General features: G+C 46.1%; 1 protein-coding gene across 1 annotated transcript in view; it reads left to right on the top strand.

The window, feature by feature from the left end:
• The first annotated feature begins 6,749 nt into the window (after window positions 1-6,749).
• DNER (delta/notch like EGF repeat containing) overlaps window positions 6,750-19,069 on the top strand; it is a 1,147,135-nt gene continuing 1,134,815 nt past the window's right edge. The window contains exon 1 of the mRNA XM_078668148.1: window positions 6,750-7,048. Coding sequence (XP_078524274.1) covers window positions 6,842-7,048 — 207 coding nt within the window. The 5' untranslated portion in view covers window positions 6,750-6,841. The remainder of the gene's footprint in view (window positions 7,049-19,069) is intronic.

The raw sequence follows: 19,069 nt of genomic DNA, 5'->3' as shown, positions 1-19,069 counted from the left end.
GGTTGTGTGTGCGTGGTTGTGTGTTATGCTTTGTTTTGCTATGTTTTGTTATGCTATGCTATGTTTTGTTGTGTTTGGTATGCTATGCTATGTTTTGTTATGCTATGTTTTGTTTTGTTTTGTTATGCTATGCTATGTTTTGTTGTGTTTTGTTAAGCTATGCTATGCTTGGTTAGGCTATGCTATGCTTGGTTAGGCTAGGCTATGCTATGCTTGGTTAGGCTATGCTTGGATAGGTTATGCTCTATGCTTGGTTAGGTTATGCTCTATGCTTGGTTAGGTTATGCTCTATGCTTGGTTAGGTTATGCTCTATGCTTGGTTAGGTTATGCTCTATGCTTGGTTAGGTTATGCTCTATGCTTGGTTAGGTTATGCTCTATGCTTGGTTAGGTTATGCGCTATGCTTGGTTAGGTTATGCACTATGCTTGGTTAGGTTAGGTTATGCGCTATGCTTGGTTAGGTTATGCGCTATGCTTGGTTAGGTTATGCGCTATGCTTGGTTAGGTTAGGTGCTATGCTTGGTTAGGTTAGGTGCTATGCTTGGTTAGGTTATGCTCTATGCTTGGTTAAGTTATGCTCTATGCTTGGTTAGGTTATGCGCTATGCTTGGTTAGGTTAGGTTATGCGCTATGCTTGGTTAGGTTAGGTTATGCGCTATGCTTGGTTAGGTTAGGTTATGCGCTATGCTTGGTTAGGTTAGGTTATGCGCTATGCTTGGTTAGGTTAGGTTATGCGCTATGCTTGGTTAGGTTATGCGCTATGCTTGGTTAGGTTAGGTTATGCGCTATGCTTGGTTAGGTTATGCGCTATGCTTGGTTAGGTTAGGTTATGCGCTATGCTTGGTTAGGTTAGGTTATGCGCTATGCTTGGTTAGGTTAGGTATGCGCTATGTTTTGCGCTATGTTATATGTTATGCGCTATGCGCTATGTTATGCGCTATGTTATGCGCTATGCTATGCGCTATGTTTTGCGCTATGTTATGCGCTATGTTATGCGCTATGTTATGCGCTATGTTATATGTTATGCGCTATGTTATGCGCTATGCTATGCGATGCGCTATGCGATGCGCTATGTTATGCGCTATGCGCTATGTTATGCGCTATGCGCTATGTTATGCGCTATGCGCTATGCTATGCGCTATGCTATGCGCTATGCTATGCGCTATGCTATGTTATGCGCTATGCGCTATGTTATGCGCTATGTTATGCGCTATGTTATGCGTTATGTTGCGCTAATTATATGCGCTATGTTATGCGCTATGTTGTGCTGTGTTTTGCTATCCTACGCTTTGCTGTGTTTTGCTATCCTACGCTTTGCTGTGGTTTGCTATCCTACGCTTTGCTGTGGTTTGCTATCCTATGCTTTGCTGTGTTTTGCTATCCTATGCTTTGCTATCCTATGCTTTGCTGTGTTTTGCTATCCTATGCTTTGCTGTGTTTTGCTATCCTATGCTTTGCTGTGTTTTGCTTTGCTGTGTTTTGTTATGCTATGTTTTGTTGTTTTACTATGATATGCTATGTTTTGCTATGCTATTTTTTGTTTTGCTATCCTATGCTTTGTTTTGCTATGTTTTGTTATGTTCTGCTGTTTTGTTGTGTTATGCTATTCTATGTTTTCCTATGCTATGCTATTCTATGTTTTGCTATGCTATGTTATGTTTTAAGTTATGTTATGCTATGTTTTGCTATGCTATCCTATGCTTTGTTTTGCTATGTTTTGTTATTTTCTGCTGTTTTGTTCTGTTGTTTTGTTGTGTTATGTTATGCTATGCTATGGTTTGTTTTGTTTTACTATGCTATGTTTTGTTTTGCTATACTTTGTTATGTTATGCTTTGTTTTGTTATGCTATTCTATGTTATGCTATGGTTTGTTTTGTTATGCTATTCTATGTTTTGCTGTGTTATGCTATGTTTTGTTATGTTCTGCTGTTTTGTTATGCTATGTTTTGTTATGCTATGTTTTGTTATGCTATGTTTTGTTATGCTATGGTTTGTTCTGCTATGGTTTGTTCTGCTATGTTTTGCTATGTTTTGTTGTTTTACTATGATATGCTATGTTTTGCTATGCTATGTTTTGTTTTGCTATCCTATGCTTTGCTATGTTTTGTTATGTTCTGCTGTTTTGTTGTGTTATGTTATGCTATGCTATGTTTTGTTTTACTATGCTATGTTTTGTTTTGCTATTCTTTGTTATGTTATGCTATGGTTTGTTTTGTTATGCTATTCTATGTTTTGCTGTGTTATGCTATGTTTTGTTATGCTGTTTTGTTATGCTATGTTTTGTGCTGCTATGTTTTGTTCTGCTATGTTTTGTTCTGCTATGTTTTGTTCTGCTATGTTATGCCATGTTTTGTTGTTTTACTATGATATGCTTTGTTTTGCTATGCTTTGTTTTGTTATGCTATGGTGTTTTGTTGTGTTTTGTTATGCTATGCGTTGGTGTGTTTTGCTATGCTATGTTTTGTTGTGTTTTGCTATCCTATGCTTTGTTTTGTTATGCTGTGCTTTTGCTATCCTATGCTTTTGTTTGTTATGCTATGCTATGCTGTGTTTCGTTATGCTATGCTATGTTTTGTTATGCTATGCTGGTGAGGGTGTGTGTGTGTGAGTGTGTGTGAGGGTGAGTGAGGGTGAGTGAGGGGGGTGAGGGTGTGTGAGGGTGAGGGTGTGTGAGGGGGTGAGAGGGTGAGGGGGTGTGAGGGTGAGGGGGTGAGAGGGTGAGGGGGTTTGAGGGTGAGGGGGTGAGAGGGTGAGGGGGTGTGAGGGTGAGGGGGTGTGAGGGTGAGGGGGTGTGAGGGTGAGGGGGTGAGGGGGTGTGAGGGTGTGTGAGGGTGTGTGAGGGTGTGTGAGGGTGAGTGAGGGAGGGTGAGAGTGTGTGAGGGTGAGAGTGTGTGAGGGTGAGAGTGTGTGAGGGTGAGAGTGTGTGAGGGTGTGAGGGTGAGGGTGTGAGGGTGTGAGGGTGAGGGGGTGAGTGAGGGTGTGTGAAGGTGAGGGGGTGTGAGGGTGAGAGGGTGTGTGAGGGTCAGTGAGGGTGTGTGAGGGTGTGTGAGGGTATGTGAGGGTGTGTGAGAGTGAGGGGGTGTGAGGGTGAGGAGGTGTGTGAGGGGTCAGGGGGTGTGAGGGGGTGAGGGCGAGTGAGGGGGATGAGGGCGTGAGGGTGAGTGTCTCCAATGAATGTCGCTGCTTCGCCTTCTTTGAAAATGTTCAGTGCTGCAAATAGAGCATGCTGCCCTAATTATCACAGCATGAGGCCCCAAAGATATAATTATCACAGCATGCAGAGAGCCGCCCCACGCTGCTGGAGCACTCAACTGCACATTAATTATAGTTGAGTGCTCCAGCAGCCTGGGGGCCTGTTGACATGCTGTGATAAGTGGGTCTCATGCTGTGATAATTGTTGCAGTGCCTGAGGAAGTGGAGACTCCTGCTGGGATAATTGGTCTTGTGGCCAGGAAGTAGAGTTTCATGCTGGGATAATTGGTCTGGCGGCGCCTGACGTCCAACAAACGTGCACAAGCTGCTCAACCTTGAAGAGCGTTCACAGACCTGGGTCGGCTCGTGCCCAGGTCTGTATCGGGCTCGTTCACAGCTGTTACTCCCTTGACAGGGATGAAGGTGACTATAGTCTCGCTGGCGGCAGGGCTTCGCCCTGCAACGCCAGCGAGACCTAAAAATAAAAAATAAAATCGGAGAGGAACCCATTTTCGATTTTCCTTTTAGACGATTGCCACCAATGGACAGTCAGGAGACGACCAGTTTCAGTACGGAAGAGGGTGGGGGGAGGCGGGTGGGTGGGGGGTTTGATTGATCGATAATATCACATTACCTCGTGCTGTGGATATTGTGACACTATGAGACAAAGTTTATGTAACATTTTGCGGTACTATATGAATGTCACTGTTACAAGATATGGAGGTTTGTGTTGGGGTGAAAATACCAAACCCAGCTGTTACATTGGAAATATTTACTGTAATGATTTACCTGTTGACAGAACAGCTGTGAATAAAGTTCTTAAAATTTTTTTTTTAAAGTTAAAAAATAAAAATAAATGTGCAGTAATAATTATTAAAAGTATTGCATAGAATTAATTTTAAACCATTTATTTAGATTTTAATAAAAAAATAATGGCATATTCATTTATTGATATAAGGGTCAGGAAAACAATTACCAGCGTCTCTAATGGCCTACCTGAGAAGAGGAGACTCAGATTTATCTGGTACGCCCGGTGGTTACGGCAGCATCCCCATCTTTGTCTGCTCTTACGGAAATTGCTGCCAGCAATCACTATATCACACTTTTCTGTACTCCAGCAACATTGCCTCATAACTCACTATAAAAACTCCTCTCACTTTGCAGTTAGAGAAAGAAATGTAAACACCAATCCATATGCAGAAATTTGTCAGAAGACATTTAGGGCCTAATTACGAGTCTGGTGGTCCGAGGACCACAAGACTCATGGTGGCGCGGAGGTGGCGGTCCAGCCACCGCCGCAACGGTGGTCCGACCGCCCTATTATGAGATGGGCGGTCGGACCGTAATTGGAACGCTGGCTCTCCCAGGGAAACGATGTTCCCTGGCGGTGGGGCACGGTGGTCCGGGTCATTGTGAATTGCAGGTGCTGCTGCTATGGCACCACCAAGCATATTAGAAGTTTCAAGACCGCCAGCGTTTTCATGGAGGACTTTTCTCCATGAAAAGGCTGGAGGTGCTATAACAAATGGGTGCCCTGCCGGGCCCCCTCAGCCTGGGGATGCAGGCTGGGGGGCACAACATGTGCCACTATGTGTGCATGCGCCCCAGTTATTGCACAGCGTGAACTTTACAGTCCATGCCAAGCAGGAACCTGTGTGTCCTTCCCATTGCAGTGCCTTTTTCAAAGGCACCTCCACATTTGAAAGAGGCACCACCACGGAAACCGACAAGCCTCCTGCCCGCCAGACCACAAAATGACTTGTAAACTGGGGGCAGGCAGGAGCGACTCTTGGCGGATCAGGGGCACGCGGTGTCAGGCTGCCTGCCCCCGTACCGCCAAAAGTTGTAATTGGGCCCTTAGACTGTCATTTGACCTCTGTCTTTGATGTGCCAAATGTGGAAGGTAAACACAGATTTAAAAGCATTTTTATTTATTGCTCTGTATTTCGCATCCCACCAAAAACCGGTTAGCGACCCACAGTTTGGAAAAAAATTATCTAAAGTATATTACAAAAAAATAAAAAACAAGATGATTTTCCGCTGAACTGCTGGGGCCTTGATAATGTTTGGGTCCTCTGTCTTGTGAGAGGTGTTTGGAGACTTGAGGGATTCCTCCTTGCTGCTAAGTGAAGAGTCTGCAGTCTTCTCAAAAGATTCCCTACTGAGCATTTTGCCCCTACAGAAAGGATGGGTGGTGTGGACTAGAGGGTGCTGAGGGTAGAGTTCCCTGATCCCTTCCTGAGCGAAAGGATAGTGCTTTGTGGATTCCAGAGTGATCTGGTGATGGTAGGGTCCCCTAAGGGTAGGGTTCCTCATCACTTGGTCCCTTCCTGAGTGAGAGGATAAGTCGTGTAGACTAGAGGGTGCTCTTATGAGGGAAAGGTTCCCTGAGGGTAGAGTTCCCTGATCCCTTCCTGAGTGAAAGGATGGTGCTTTGTGGATTCGAGGGTGATCTGATGATGGTAGGGTCGCCTAAGGATAGGGTTCTCTGATCACTTGGTCCTGTCCTGAGTGGAAGAATGGGCCATGTGGACTCGAGGATGCTCTGATGACGGTAGGGTTTCCTGAGAGTAGGGTTCCCTGATCCCTTCCTGAGTAAAAGGAGGGTGCTTTGTGGATTCGAGGGTGCTCTGGTGAGGGCAGGGTCCCCTAAGGGTAGGGTTCTCTGATCCCTTCCTGAGCGAAAGGATAGTGCTTTGTTGATTCCAGAGTGATCTGGTGATGGTAGGGTCCCCTAAGGGTAGGGTTCCTCCTCACTTGGTCCCTTCCTGAGTGAGAGGATGAGTCGTGTAGACTAGAGTGTGCTCTGATGAGGGAAAGGTTCCCTGAGGGTAGAGTTCCCTGATCCCTTCCTGAGTGAAAGGATAGTGCTTTGTGGATTCGAGGGTGCTCTGATGAGGATAGGTCCCCTAGGGGTAGGGTTCTCTGATCACTTGGTCCCGTCCTGACTGGAAGAATGGGCCATGTGGACTCGAGGATGCGCTGATGACGGTAGGGTTTCCTGAGAGTAGGGTTCCCTGATCCCTTCCTGAGTAAAAGGAGGGTGCTTTGTGGATTCGAGGGTGCTCTGGTGAGGGCAGGGTCCCCTAAGGGTAGGGTTCTCTGATCACTTGGTCTCTTCCTGAGTGAGAGGCTGGGCCGTGTGGACTCAAGGGGGCCCTGATGAGGCTAGGGTTTCCCTAAGGGTAGGGTTCCCTCATCACTTGGTCCCTTCCTGAGTGACATCAGTGCGGTGGACTCGGGAGTGCTGTGATCTTTGGCCCCTTCCTTCCTGAGAGGGTAGTGCCATGGTGAGTGAGGGATCTCCCCTCGGTGTGAAAGATTCTATCAGTATAAGATGCATGGACAGGGAAGAATATCCCGCTGTTGAAGTCCGGACACTTCCGCACTCCACACACCACATCTTCACTGCTGGAGCTCCTGAAGGACACGGGCTGGCGTCACCTGCCGCCGGCGTCACCCGGGCGCTGTCACTGGCTCCTCCCGCCTCCTCCGCCTCCTCCTCCTCTTTCAGTCTGGTGGGTTGCCTTGGGAACCTGAGGCAGGCAGCGGAGGAGCAGGGCCAGGCATTGCAGCGCATCCTTGTCAGGAGCAGCGGCGGCGCAGCATCCCCTCCAGCCCCGAACAGCACCCGCCAGAGCGGCGCCCCATGGCTCCCACCACCGCCCAGCGGCTCGCGCTGCTGCTGCTCAGCCTGGCCCAGGGCGGCCTGGGGAGCCCGGTGACCGCGGTCGGTGGCGTGTCCCTCGACCCCTGCGAGAGCAAGCCCTGCCGGAACAACGGCACCTGCAGCCGGACGCCCGACCGCAACTACAGCTGCGCCTGCAGCCCGGGCTTCACCGGCAGCGACTGCCAGGTAAGGGGGTGAGCCGCATCGGTGCCCCGGTGAACCGCCGCCACCAGTGCGCTTCTAGCCGCTAGGTCATCTAGTGACACTCATAGACGCGCTATTCACTCTCGTGCGGCGCATGTTGTAACTCACTTATGCTGTACTGCACTACATACTGCATGTGCATAAGTAGCTAAGCAAGTAATAGAACGCGCAAAATAGTTATGATTTTCAATGAAGTTTAAATACATTTTCACGGAATTAAATCCGTTTACGAAAAACGTACAACATGCCTCTTTACAAACGTAAATAGTCCTATTTTGACTGGCCGTAAACTAGTCGTTTTTTTCACACTACCTGCAAAATCTCGTCTTCTGCCATACGAAACTGTTTCCCAATGCCCGTGGGATATCCTCTGTGCTCTGTGACTGTGCTGCAAATTCTTCTAGAGGGCGCGATGACGCTGACCGACTCACCACTCAATGTGCCTAGATTGTTTTCCAATATTTTATTAATGCCCAGTAGCGGGGCACGGCCTCTGGGGCAGTTTTCGCCCTGAATGTCATTGAATGGAGCGACGGGTCTTCCCGTAGGTCTAATTCCCAACACCCATCGGAGAGTCACTGGGCGCTTTTCCTATCTGGGTCCTCGTGTGGGCGCTATGCCCTGCTGTGCTTCACTCCCATTCTCAGGATATATTGTGTTTGTTGGGTGTCACACCACGTGCAGGTAACTTGGGCACACCGTCTCTTCGCTGGGATCCGGTCTATATTGGAGATCTAGTCTGTTCCGCAGTGACCTGTGGTCTCTCTAAAATACATCCAATCATAGGCTCCCTCACTGGGATCACATTCTCCCCTCCAGACAATAATCAAGGTTCACTCTCATCGATCCAGTGTCACATGGATCCAGAGTGCCCCTCGCGAGAATCCAGTCCCCCCACAGAGATTTATGGTGATCCTTCAGCGGATCCACAGTTGCTCATACAGGGACCCCTCCTCTCCCTCAAAGTCAAATATTCACTGCTTTCCTCCCGGAGTCCCGTGTCCTTCGCGAGAATCCCCTGTTTCACTCCAAAGCGAGGATTGGTAGTCTCCCTCAAAGGGATCCTCTTTGAGGAGATGCGCCATAACCCTGATAATGACCTGTAGTCGTCCTCTTATAGGTCCACACTCACCTTCACAGATCAGAAATCACGGGATCCGCACTCTGCCTCAGAGGCAATGACTCACGGTCGCTCTCTGGGATCCACTGCGCCTCTCACAATGAATCCACTGCACCTCTCACAGGAATCCACTGCACCTCTCACTGGAATACACAGCGCCTCCCACAGGAATCCACTGCACCTCCCACAGGAATCCACTGAGTATCCCACAGGAAACCACGGCACCTCCCACAGGAATCCACTGCCCCTCCCACAGGAATCCACTGCCCCTCCCACAGGAATCCACTGCGCCTCTCACAGGAATCCACTGCCCATCCCACAGGAATCCACTGCCCCTCCCACAGGAATCCACTGCGCCTCTCACAGGAATCCACTGCCCCTCTCACAGGAATCCACTGCCCCTCCCACAGGAATCCACTGCCCCTCCCACAGGAATGCACTGCCCTTCCCACAGGTATCCACTGCGTCTCCCGCAGGAATCCACTACGCCTCCCACAGGAATCCACTGCACCTCCTACAGGAATCCACTGCCCCTCCCACAGGAATCCACTGCACCTCCTACAGGAATCCACTGTGCCCCCCATAGGAATCCACTGCCCCTCCCATATGTATCCACTGCCCCTCCCACAGGAATCCACTGCACCTCCTACAGGAATCCACTGTGCCCCCCATAGGAATCCACTGCCCCTCCCATATGTATCCACTGCGCCTCCCATAGGAATCCACCGCATACCTTGCGAATGAGGATCCGCTGCTCCCATTCAAAGGGATCCACGTGTCCCCTCCCGGGAGTCACCCCCCCCCCCTCCCCCCTCGCAGACAGTAAGGTGATCCTGTCACAGATCCCTGAGTATCCCTCACAGAGCGCCCCTCACAGAGAGTGACGCGGGCTCCTTCACGGGAATTAACAATGACCGGTCCGTTTCCGGCGCTCGCGCGCCCCGCGGCTCCAAACCTGCTCCCGGCGGTTTCCGCTGCATGGTGATACCTGCTTTCAAGGGCTATTTTGGGACATGCATGCGGTGTTCTTGCTGGGAGTGAATCGGTACATTAAATGGACTGGGGCCGTGCACGCGCTGGTCACCTTGTGTTCCCCCAGAGACGTATGACGGCGCTGCTAAAAGAGGGGTTTGTCTTGGAATGTGACACAGCTCCTGTGAGCGAATAAGTTACAGTATATTTGTGTTTTTTCGCTGCGGCTTTGGCTCCACCCCCGCGCTCACTCACGCCTCCTTTGCCTCCTTTGCACACAGCATCACAGTTCCCATAGTTTTTAAAATCCACTTCGATCACTGATAGGTGCACACCACCCTCAAATACTAGGTTACCAACATGGAGCAAATGGGCAGTACTGGACCTCACACGCTCACTGCTCGCTGGAGCGGATGTATGTCACTACAATGCACACTTTTACAACGCATACCTTTACAACGCATTTTTTACAACGCAACATCCATTACAACGCATTCCATTACAACGCATACCATTACAAATTAAAAAACTTTATTTACAACACATTCCATTACAACGCATAATACCTTTACAACGCATACCATTACAACGCATAACATTACATTGCATGTTTAGGTAAGTATTGGATAGTGTAGAGGTAAAATTTACTATTCTAACTCCAGGGGGTGCAACAGTAGGGTAAGTTTTGGATAGTGTAGGGGTAAAAATTACTATTCTAACTCCAGGGGGTGCAACAGTAGTGTAAGTGTTGGATGGTAATGTTATGCGTTGTAATGGTATGCGTTGTAATGACTGCGTTGTAAAGACATGCGTTGTAGTGGTGTGCGTTGTAGTGTCATGCGTTGTAATGGTTGCGTTGTAATGGCATGCGTTGTAATGGATGATGCGTTGTAAAAGTTTCGTTGTAATGGTAGTGCATTGTAAAAGTTTCGTTGTAAAGGTTGTTTCCCCGCTGGAGCGGATAGGAACAGAAAGAGGTATGAGAAAGACACACACATGGCTAGAATTAGTCTTCCCTAAACAGGCTCGTTCCTGCTAGAGTAACATTTATTGTACTCGGAGCTGAGGCATGATGGAGTTCAACTATCTTCACATTTTTATTATATTTTATGGATGTTTGATAAAATGGGTCGATACTGCTGTGAAAATGCAGAGGCATGGGGTCTTGTTCTGCTGCTGGAGTACCACTGCATTTGAGCCCAAAATTATTATAATAATCCACATTTGCAAAGCGCGAACACTCACCCCTAAGGGTCTCCAGGCGCTGGGGGCCGTCAGGAAGAGTAAGCAAGCTATTGCCCAGAGTCACATGGTGCTAGGCTAATCTGCCGCCAGCGCCGGGGATCGAACCCTGATCTCCAGATTCCAGCGTCAGTCGCCCTGGCCGCGGTGCCAAGAAGTGCAGCAGCAGTGGAGTTTGACATCAACAAGCATAACACAACGTCAACCCCTCTTGACTTACTGCATTGTAGAGCGGAGGGAAGGGATTTAACCAATGGGACAGTCCTGGTGATCTGCTGGCACTTTCCACATAAGAAAGAAACTATTATCGTCTCTGATCCTACAAACAGTGCTTAATTTGTGCAGGTGTTGCAGGTGGTGGGTAGTAGAACATGTTTTGGGGACTAGGACTTATTTTTCATCATTACACTTGAAGCAAAAGAGAGAATGGGGGAGGATGAGAAAGATGGGAGAACAATGACAATAGGAGATGGAAGGAACTACAATGAACCCGCGGGAATGAGTTAAAGGGACCGTAAGTTAAGGATGGGGAGTAAAGAGGCCTGAGGTGGAATCAAGATTAGGCAGCCTTGGTGTTCTGCAATCTCAGCATTCAGTATCATGCAACAGGCTCCTAAGAATAATTTTGGACCCCTTCTCCTATATATTAGTGCCTCTATACTATTTGTTTATTTACAAATTAACCATTGCTTTGAAGCATAGGGCTGCGGAGTAATTTGCCAACTGATGTACCTAATGTGTTCCAGGCATAGCGAAGAAGTGGGAAATGTTTCAAATAATAGCAATAATAATAATTACAATAATCTTAATGACACTAATAGTGATTATAAATGGGAAGACTGCTTTATCTAGGTAAACAAATGCACCCTTTCCTTAATAATCTAGTTTTGACCCCGCTACTCACCTGTGACAAGAAAATGACATCACAGTTCTACTGTAAAATATTATTGAGGTTGGCATAGTCAATGCTAGGCATCTGTGTGTGACCACAACTTTCAACCAATGTAGGTAATGTGTTCCCGGCATAGTGAAGAAGTGGGAAATAATTCAAATAATAGGAATAACAATAATTACAATAATCCTAATTACAGTAATAGTGATTATAAATGGGAAGACTGCTTTATCTAGGTAAACAAATGCATCCTTTCCTTAATAATCTAGGGGGTCATTACGATGGCGGACGGTCTTCAGTTCGCCAGCCATCGTGTCGGATTTGGAACCGGCCGCCTATGAGGTGGCCTACCTACCATGTTATGTTATGTTATATTTATTTATAGCGCGCACGGCTACTCTGCAGAGTGTCTCGGCGCAAGCAATGGAAAAGGAAGAAAGGACCTAGTAGAAGCTAAAAAAGAAGGGTTTTTAGTTTTTTCTTGAAAATTGTAGGATCTTGAAGGCCGCGCAATGTCAGCGGCAGTAAGTTCCAGGCTAGAGCAGCTGTCCTAACAAAAGAACACCCGCCATGGTCATCGCTAGGCATGTGTGTGTGTCCACAACTTTCAAAGCACAATACTGGCCTTGAAAGCAGCTTGAAAGTAACTGCTTAAATGATTTCCCGTCATCAGACTGAAAGCTGCTTGTTAGCTTTTAATTTGCACCATATAGATTCTTTCTTTTTCACACTTATCTTTGCATCAGTGGCAGAAATAAATTAAGCATTAGGGGACAGAATTGCCTATGGTATTATACGGAATAGAGAACCCCCATGCGTTTGAAGGAAGGATACTGAGGTCTTCCTCCTACTACATATTCAGAAGATCCTTGCAAGCCCTCTCATAAAGGAACTCCGCCTTTGGATTTTTTTTTATTTGGGCACAAACTCCCTCAGTAGTCTTAAGTATTCATGTAATTTACAGTTGGATATTATAAGTATTATTATTATTAGTAATAATAACAACAACAAAAATAATACCCATAATTATTATTATTAGTACTATTGTTGATGTGGTTTTTATTATTATTAGTGTTGGTATTATTATTATTATTAGTGTTATTATTATTATTACTATTGCTATTGCAGTCCAGCAATCCTGGTTCCATTGCAGTTTGACTTGCACACATTCTGTATGCAAATTGTTGTTCTTGCTAAGATGATTTTTGTTGTCATTTAACCAAGTATCGACTGATTGAACTAATCATGTGTTTTATGTACTTTTCTGGTCTTATGCTGATGAAGGGAAGGTTAGATTTCTTGCAGACGCAGCAAGGCTGTGTAAAGTAGTGGGCAAGTAACTATAATCAAATATTTATACTAGCTGCATATAAGTATATAGTTGTCTCTTTCTGTATTTTCCTATAATCTATTGATGGTAGGACATACTGGGAGTTGCATTATGCACACAAAATAAGTTATGTTACCAAATGAGACTGCTCATGTTCATGCTGCTAGTGTTAGCTTGTACATTTTGCACATTTATTATTGAGATATCGTTCCTACAACCATAGGATGATGACAGCTGCAGTTGTTTTTAGGATATTTGCACATGGTTTAATGGCCAGTTGTTTTGATATAGTATTGTTATTTAAGATGACTTATCATGGAGATTTTAACATTTGGAAACTTTTAATTAAGATTTTTATGGAATTGTTACAATTAATTATATGCTTCTTTTGTGTTTTTTTAACCAAATAAAGATTCTTATAATTTGCTAGTGTGATTATTATAATGAGTATTATGATTATTATGATGTGTATTATTATTATCGTTATCATTATTGACAATAATAACAATATTCGTGTTGGTATTATTATTATTATTATTATTATTATTATTGGTGTTGTTATTATTATTAGTGTTGGTGGTGTTATTATTATAATAATAGGTCCATTGTACCCACACCACCTATTCAACAAAGCAGACGCAGCCATTGCACCCCAACTACGGAAGGTCATCAACATCTCCTTTGAAACAGCACCATTCCCGGAAAGCTGGAAGCACGCCGAAATCAACGCCCTCCTCAAGAAACCCAAACCAGACCCCAAGGAACTCAAGAACTTCCGGCCCATCTCCCTGCTCCCATTCCCGGCAAAGGTCATCGAGAAAATCGTCAACATGCAACTGACCTGCCACCTGGAAGACAACAACATCTTGGACCCATTCCAGTCCGGATTCAGACGAAACCACAGCACCGAGACAGCCCTCATCGCCGCCACAGACGACATCAGACGCCAACTAGACAACGGCGAAACATTAGCCCTCATCCTCCTGGACCTGTCAGCCGCCTTCGACACGGACTGCCATCGCACTCTAAAGACACGCCTCCTAGAAGCCGGAATCCAAGAGAATGCCCTTGACTGGACCACGTCCTTCCTCACCGGCAGAACCCAGAGAGTCTGCCTCCCACCCTTCCAATCCGAAGCCACCGTCATCATCTGTGGCGTCCCCCAGGGCTCATCCCTCAGCCCGACGCTGTTCAACGTCTACATGGCCCCCCTAGCACTAGTGGCCCGCCATCACTACCTCAACATCATCTCCTACGCCGACGACACCCAGCGCAACCTCTCCCTCACCAAGGACCCACACACCGCCAAAACCAACCTCCACGAGGGAATGAAGGCCGTCGTCGACTGGATGAGGAGCAGCCGTCTGAAGCTGAACTCGGACAAGACGGAGGTCCTCATCCTCGGATCCACCCACTCAGCCTGGGACGACTCCTGGTGGCCGACCACACTGGGAACAGCACCAACACCCACCGACCATGCACGCAATCTAGGATTCATCCTCGACTCCTCCCTCTCCATGTCTAAGCAGGTCAACGCCGTCTCCTCCTCCTGCTACAACACCCTCCGCATGCTCCGCAGGATCTACAAGTGGATCCCGACCGAAACAAGAAGAACGGTGACACAGGCCCTCGTCAGCAGCAGACTGGACTACGGCAACGCACTCTACGCAGGAATCCCAGTCAAACACCTATGATGACTACAACGCATCCAAAACGCCTCCGCCCGACTGATCGTCAACATCCCCCGCAGCAGCCACATCACCCCCCACCTGAGAGACCTACACTGGCTACCCGTCGACAAGAGGATCACCTTCAAGCTCCTCACATATGCACACAAAGCACTCCACAACGCCGGACCAGCCTACCTGAACAGCAGACTCAGCTTCCACACCCCCACCCGCCAGCTCCGCTCCGCCAGCCTCGCCCTCACCGCTGTCCCCCGCAACCAACGAACAACCTCCGGCGGCAGATCCTTCTCCTACCTCGCCGCCAAGACCTGGAACACACTCCCTACCCACATACGGCAGACTCAAGACCTACTCACCTTCAGAAGACTCCTCAAGACCTGGTTCTTCGAGCTGTAGCATCACCCCCCGCCCTCCCCTCAGCACCTTGGGACCCTCACGGGTAAGTAGTGCGCTCTACAAGTACTCTGATTGATTGATTGATTGATTGATTGTAATTCTTTGGTCTACCTTATTGAGTGCTGATGCAAGATTGAATTTCTATTATTAATCTTTTTTTATTATTGATTATATCAATGACATAGAGGATAAGGTAGTCTCTAATAAACATCATAAGGATATTGGAATTAAAGGTCCGCCGTGAGGCGCAGACTTGATGTAGCGGATCCATTCTTTGTTTGTGGTTTAGCTCTCCTATGTCTGATTCAGACCTGCCTGGCTGAAGATTGCGCCCCATATTTGAAGAATGGTATCTAAGGATTACACCATCTTACCCTCTGACCGAGCTGCCAAAAGTGTTGAAAGGGGACATCAAATGGGTGAAATATACATTTAAACAGTTGGCATCTCTGGATAGAGAAGAAAAAGAACTATGCAAACCATCTGTTAGGGCTCATCAAATGTTAATTACTACCAGTGGCATAGAACCCTACTTGAGTGTCGTCAACAATATGCACCATCGATTTCTACTGACTAAATTTAGACTGAACAAATTCCATCTTCTCCTTACTGATCGTGCAGGATGGACTAAAGACTCGGAGCTGGAGATTTGTTCCTGTGACGGCTTCTCATTTAAAGACACTATGCACTTTATCTTTTTTTGTAAACACTTGTGTCCTATTCGTAAAAAAATTATCATTCCCCTTATCAAGGACAAGGGCTTTAGACAAGTTAAACCTGCCCTTCTTTATTTACAGTTGTTGTCTACCACATGGGATATCTTCAATGTAGCAAATTTTTTATCCATTGCTTTGAGACTGAAGAGGAAAATTAATTGGATTGATTGCACATAGTGGTATTTGTAGGCCTAGGTCTCAGAATTTGGTTTAATTCTCTTTTTAATTGGCTTTCGCCGGTTTGTATCCCTTTTATTATCATATTTATTACCTACATTTTAAGTGCACTTGATTCTATAGTGATAAGGTTTGTTAATTAATGTCTTATTGCTTAACCAATGTCTGACTTCAATGAATTTTGTAGTATACTTTTATGGTTTTTGCAACGAATCGAATAAAGTATTTTGACTGACTGACTGTGTGGGCAGAGTCACTGTCATAAAAAACTGTAAAAACATCCAGTTGACTATCATCAAAAGAAGCAGGGATTTGGAAAGCGGGCAAATAGCTTTAAATTTACATTTTGCATCCTAACACTAAGGGGCATATTTACAATGGAAGTGGCGGAGCGCACCGTTAGCCTTCTTGGCTTAACGCCGCGTTCCAACACTTCTGAAATGCAGGGCTGCACCATATTTACAACAATATGGTGCGGCCCTGTGCTTCCCCCTGCACTGGAGCTAAATTTAGCTGCCTAGCGCCAACACAGGGTGCAAGGGTGTCTGCGTTGCAGGGGAAGATTGTTTATGTGCAGGAAGGTGTCCCTTCCTGCACATAAACAATCTCTACATGGAGTTTTGTGACTCTTATGTGTGCGGCTTAATGAAGTTGCAAAATGTCATTAAAAAAAATGATTGTTTATGTGCAGGAAGGTGTCCTTTCCTGCACATAAACAATCAATGCGTTTTGCTGTTTCCATGTGTGCTGCAGAAGGAAGCACACATGCAAACAGCAAAAACGAGGAGAAATGAAACATTTCTCCTTGTTTCACCAGGATAAGACTTGGTTTTCCCTCGTCTTAATCCGGCGCTGCCCTATATTAACGCCACCCTTGTAAAAATGGTCTGCGTCTGAATCAATGGGTGTTGCGGCGGACCGCCCACCTCAACACCCATTGTCCTCCCCTTTCACGCTAAGTATAGCTTGAAAGGATGCCTTATTTACAAGGCAGCGTTAAGCCACGTTAACTAGTTTAATGCTGCCTTGTAAATAAGGCGAAACCCTATTGCCAACACACCATCACTTTTTTGGACATTGTGGTGGAGATAGGTTGCTTCGCCCTATTTACAAGGCAGCATTAAGCCACTTAACGTGTATTAACAAAGCCTTGTAAATAAGGCACCCTTTAACGCTATGCTTAGTGTGAAAGGGGAGGGCAATGGGTGTTTCGGTGGGCGTTCCACCGCAATACCCATTAATTTTTACAATGCTCCTTATTTCCAAGGATTGCGTAAATATGGGACAGCGCCAAAATTAATACCAGGGAAAACCTGGTCTTACCCTGGCAAAATGAGGAGAAATTAATTTTTCCTCGTTTTTGCTGTTTCCATGTGTGCTGCCTTGGGCAGCACACATATCGAAACAGCAAAATTTCATTGATTGTTTAGGTGGAGGAAGGGACACCTACCTGCACATAAACAATCATTTTTTTTAAATGACTATCTGTGCTGCATTAATCAGCACACATAAAAGTCACAAAACGCCATTTAGAGATTGTTTATGTGCAGGAAGCGACACCTTCCTGCACATAAACAGTCTTCCCCTGCAACGCAGACACCCTTGCGCTATGTTGCAAGGGTGCCTGTGTTGGCGCTGGGCAGCTAAATTTAGTGCCAGAGCAGGGGTAAACACAAGGCTACACCTTGTTGTAAATATGGTGCAGCACTACGTTTCAGAAGTGGCGGAGAGCAGCGTAAAGCCAAGAAGGCTAACGCCGCGCTCCGCCACTTCCATTGTGAATATGTCCCTTAGTTTTCTGCTGTATGCATCTGCACCATTCCCTCGGCCAATCACTTCAAATCAATTGAGGAAATGGTTATTCACCCTGGAAAATGAAAAGGTGATCCTTTCGGAGGATAGAAACCTCTGGCTAGAGGATCTCAAAGGATCCCCCCTAATTTTCATAAATGACTTAACCACCTTTAATTGTAAATTTCTGTGTCGGCCATCTACCTGCCAGGCAGGCACTCCCTGGCCCTATCTTTTTACCACTCCTGGGACTGGATACACTAACGAGCCTGTACCCTTCATCAGGACACACCACTTTAGGGTCCCTGGTCAGACCTCACTCCCCAAGTTGGAAAATCTCATACCAATAGTGTGGCAGGCTGGGGAAGGGACTGGAGGAATTTCAGTCCCCACACTTTCGTCCGCACCCTCACACAGTTCTTCCCTGAATCTCCAGGAAATCAGCGAGCCAGAGGCCCTACTTAATAATTTTAGTACAATCATGGGCAAAGTATTTTACTTTTCAGTGCCACTCTGTACACTTATTGTAAAGGCAGGAGTTAGATGGAAACATAACCTCTAGTTTTGAGATGACCCAGCAAAGCTTACCCCACAGACTCAGCAAAATGAGCACAGATGGCAAAGATTTTACATCCTGTTTCAAGAAACAGTGAAGTAGACACATCCCTGTTTATAAAGGATAGGTTAAATGAGCTAATACCACTTTCTTCTCCAACAGAAACAGTGCGGCTCCTGATCTACATAGAGAACTGCACAGGATATTTGCGGAATTGCAAACACCGGCAGCTACGTAATTATTAGCCACCACTCCGCTGAGCTTTGTAAACACCTATTGGTCTTTTTCAATGCGCGTATTCAGACTTTCTGCCATCAAATCTCAGCGGAAACCATTGCCTGACCACACAGCGTCAGATAAGATGGCAGTTAAAATCATCTGTGCCATGATGGAAGCTGCTAAGTCTGTTCTGCCAGAGTGATGCATCCTATTGGCCCACATTAGTTGACCAATCTCTTGTCTTTCTTCAATAGCTCTCTCAGTTGAGGACTGATCCTTATAGATTGGAAATCAGCAAGTACTGAACCTTTGCTAAAATAAAGATATTTTTGTTCTAAAGTAATTTTCACCCCAGTTCTCCACTGCCATTTTTGGGGAAACTGATGGATAAACTAGTATTCATCCAGTTCCACCAATATGTGGAAAGTGTTGGCATACTCAATTCATTTCAGAGAGAATTTAGGCCCAGCCTGAGCACAGATCTGGTCAATGAGCTGGTAGATGATCTAGGTACCTTTATAGCTAATGGTGACACCAGGGCGGGGCTCTTGTTGGACCTCCCAACTCTATTTGATACCATCGACCTCTCAATTCTTTTTTCCATTCTTGAAGGAACAGGTATATAGGGCACCTTCTTGAAATGGATGAAATTATTTTCGAGTCACAGAAACGAAATGGTCTTTTTTGGCACAAATCATTAAATGATATTAATGGAGCGCTAATAGTTACATCCAGGAGGGACTCAATATATTTTTCTTTCTCATAGTTCAGGCTCTCTCCAATCTTCTTAATTTTGTCCTGGAAAAAAAATTGATAGTGACTATGCCATTTTTGAGAAGGTGGTATTTATTTGGTGGTGGCTACTGCAAGTGATTGAGTCAATCAATCAATCAATCATGCCATT

Source organism: Lissotriton helveticus, chromosome 11 (genome assembly GCF_964261635.1).
Source record: "Lissotriton helveticus chromosome 11, aLisHel1.1, whole genome shotgun sequence".
NCBI lineage: Eukaryota > Metazoa > Chordata > Amphibia > Caudata > Salamandridae > Lissotriton > Lissotriton helveticus.
This window is presented reverse-complemented; position numbering and strand designations above follow the sequence as displayed.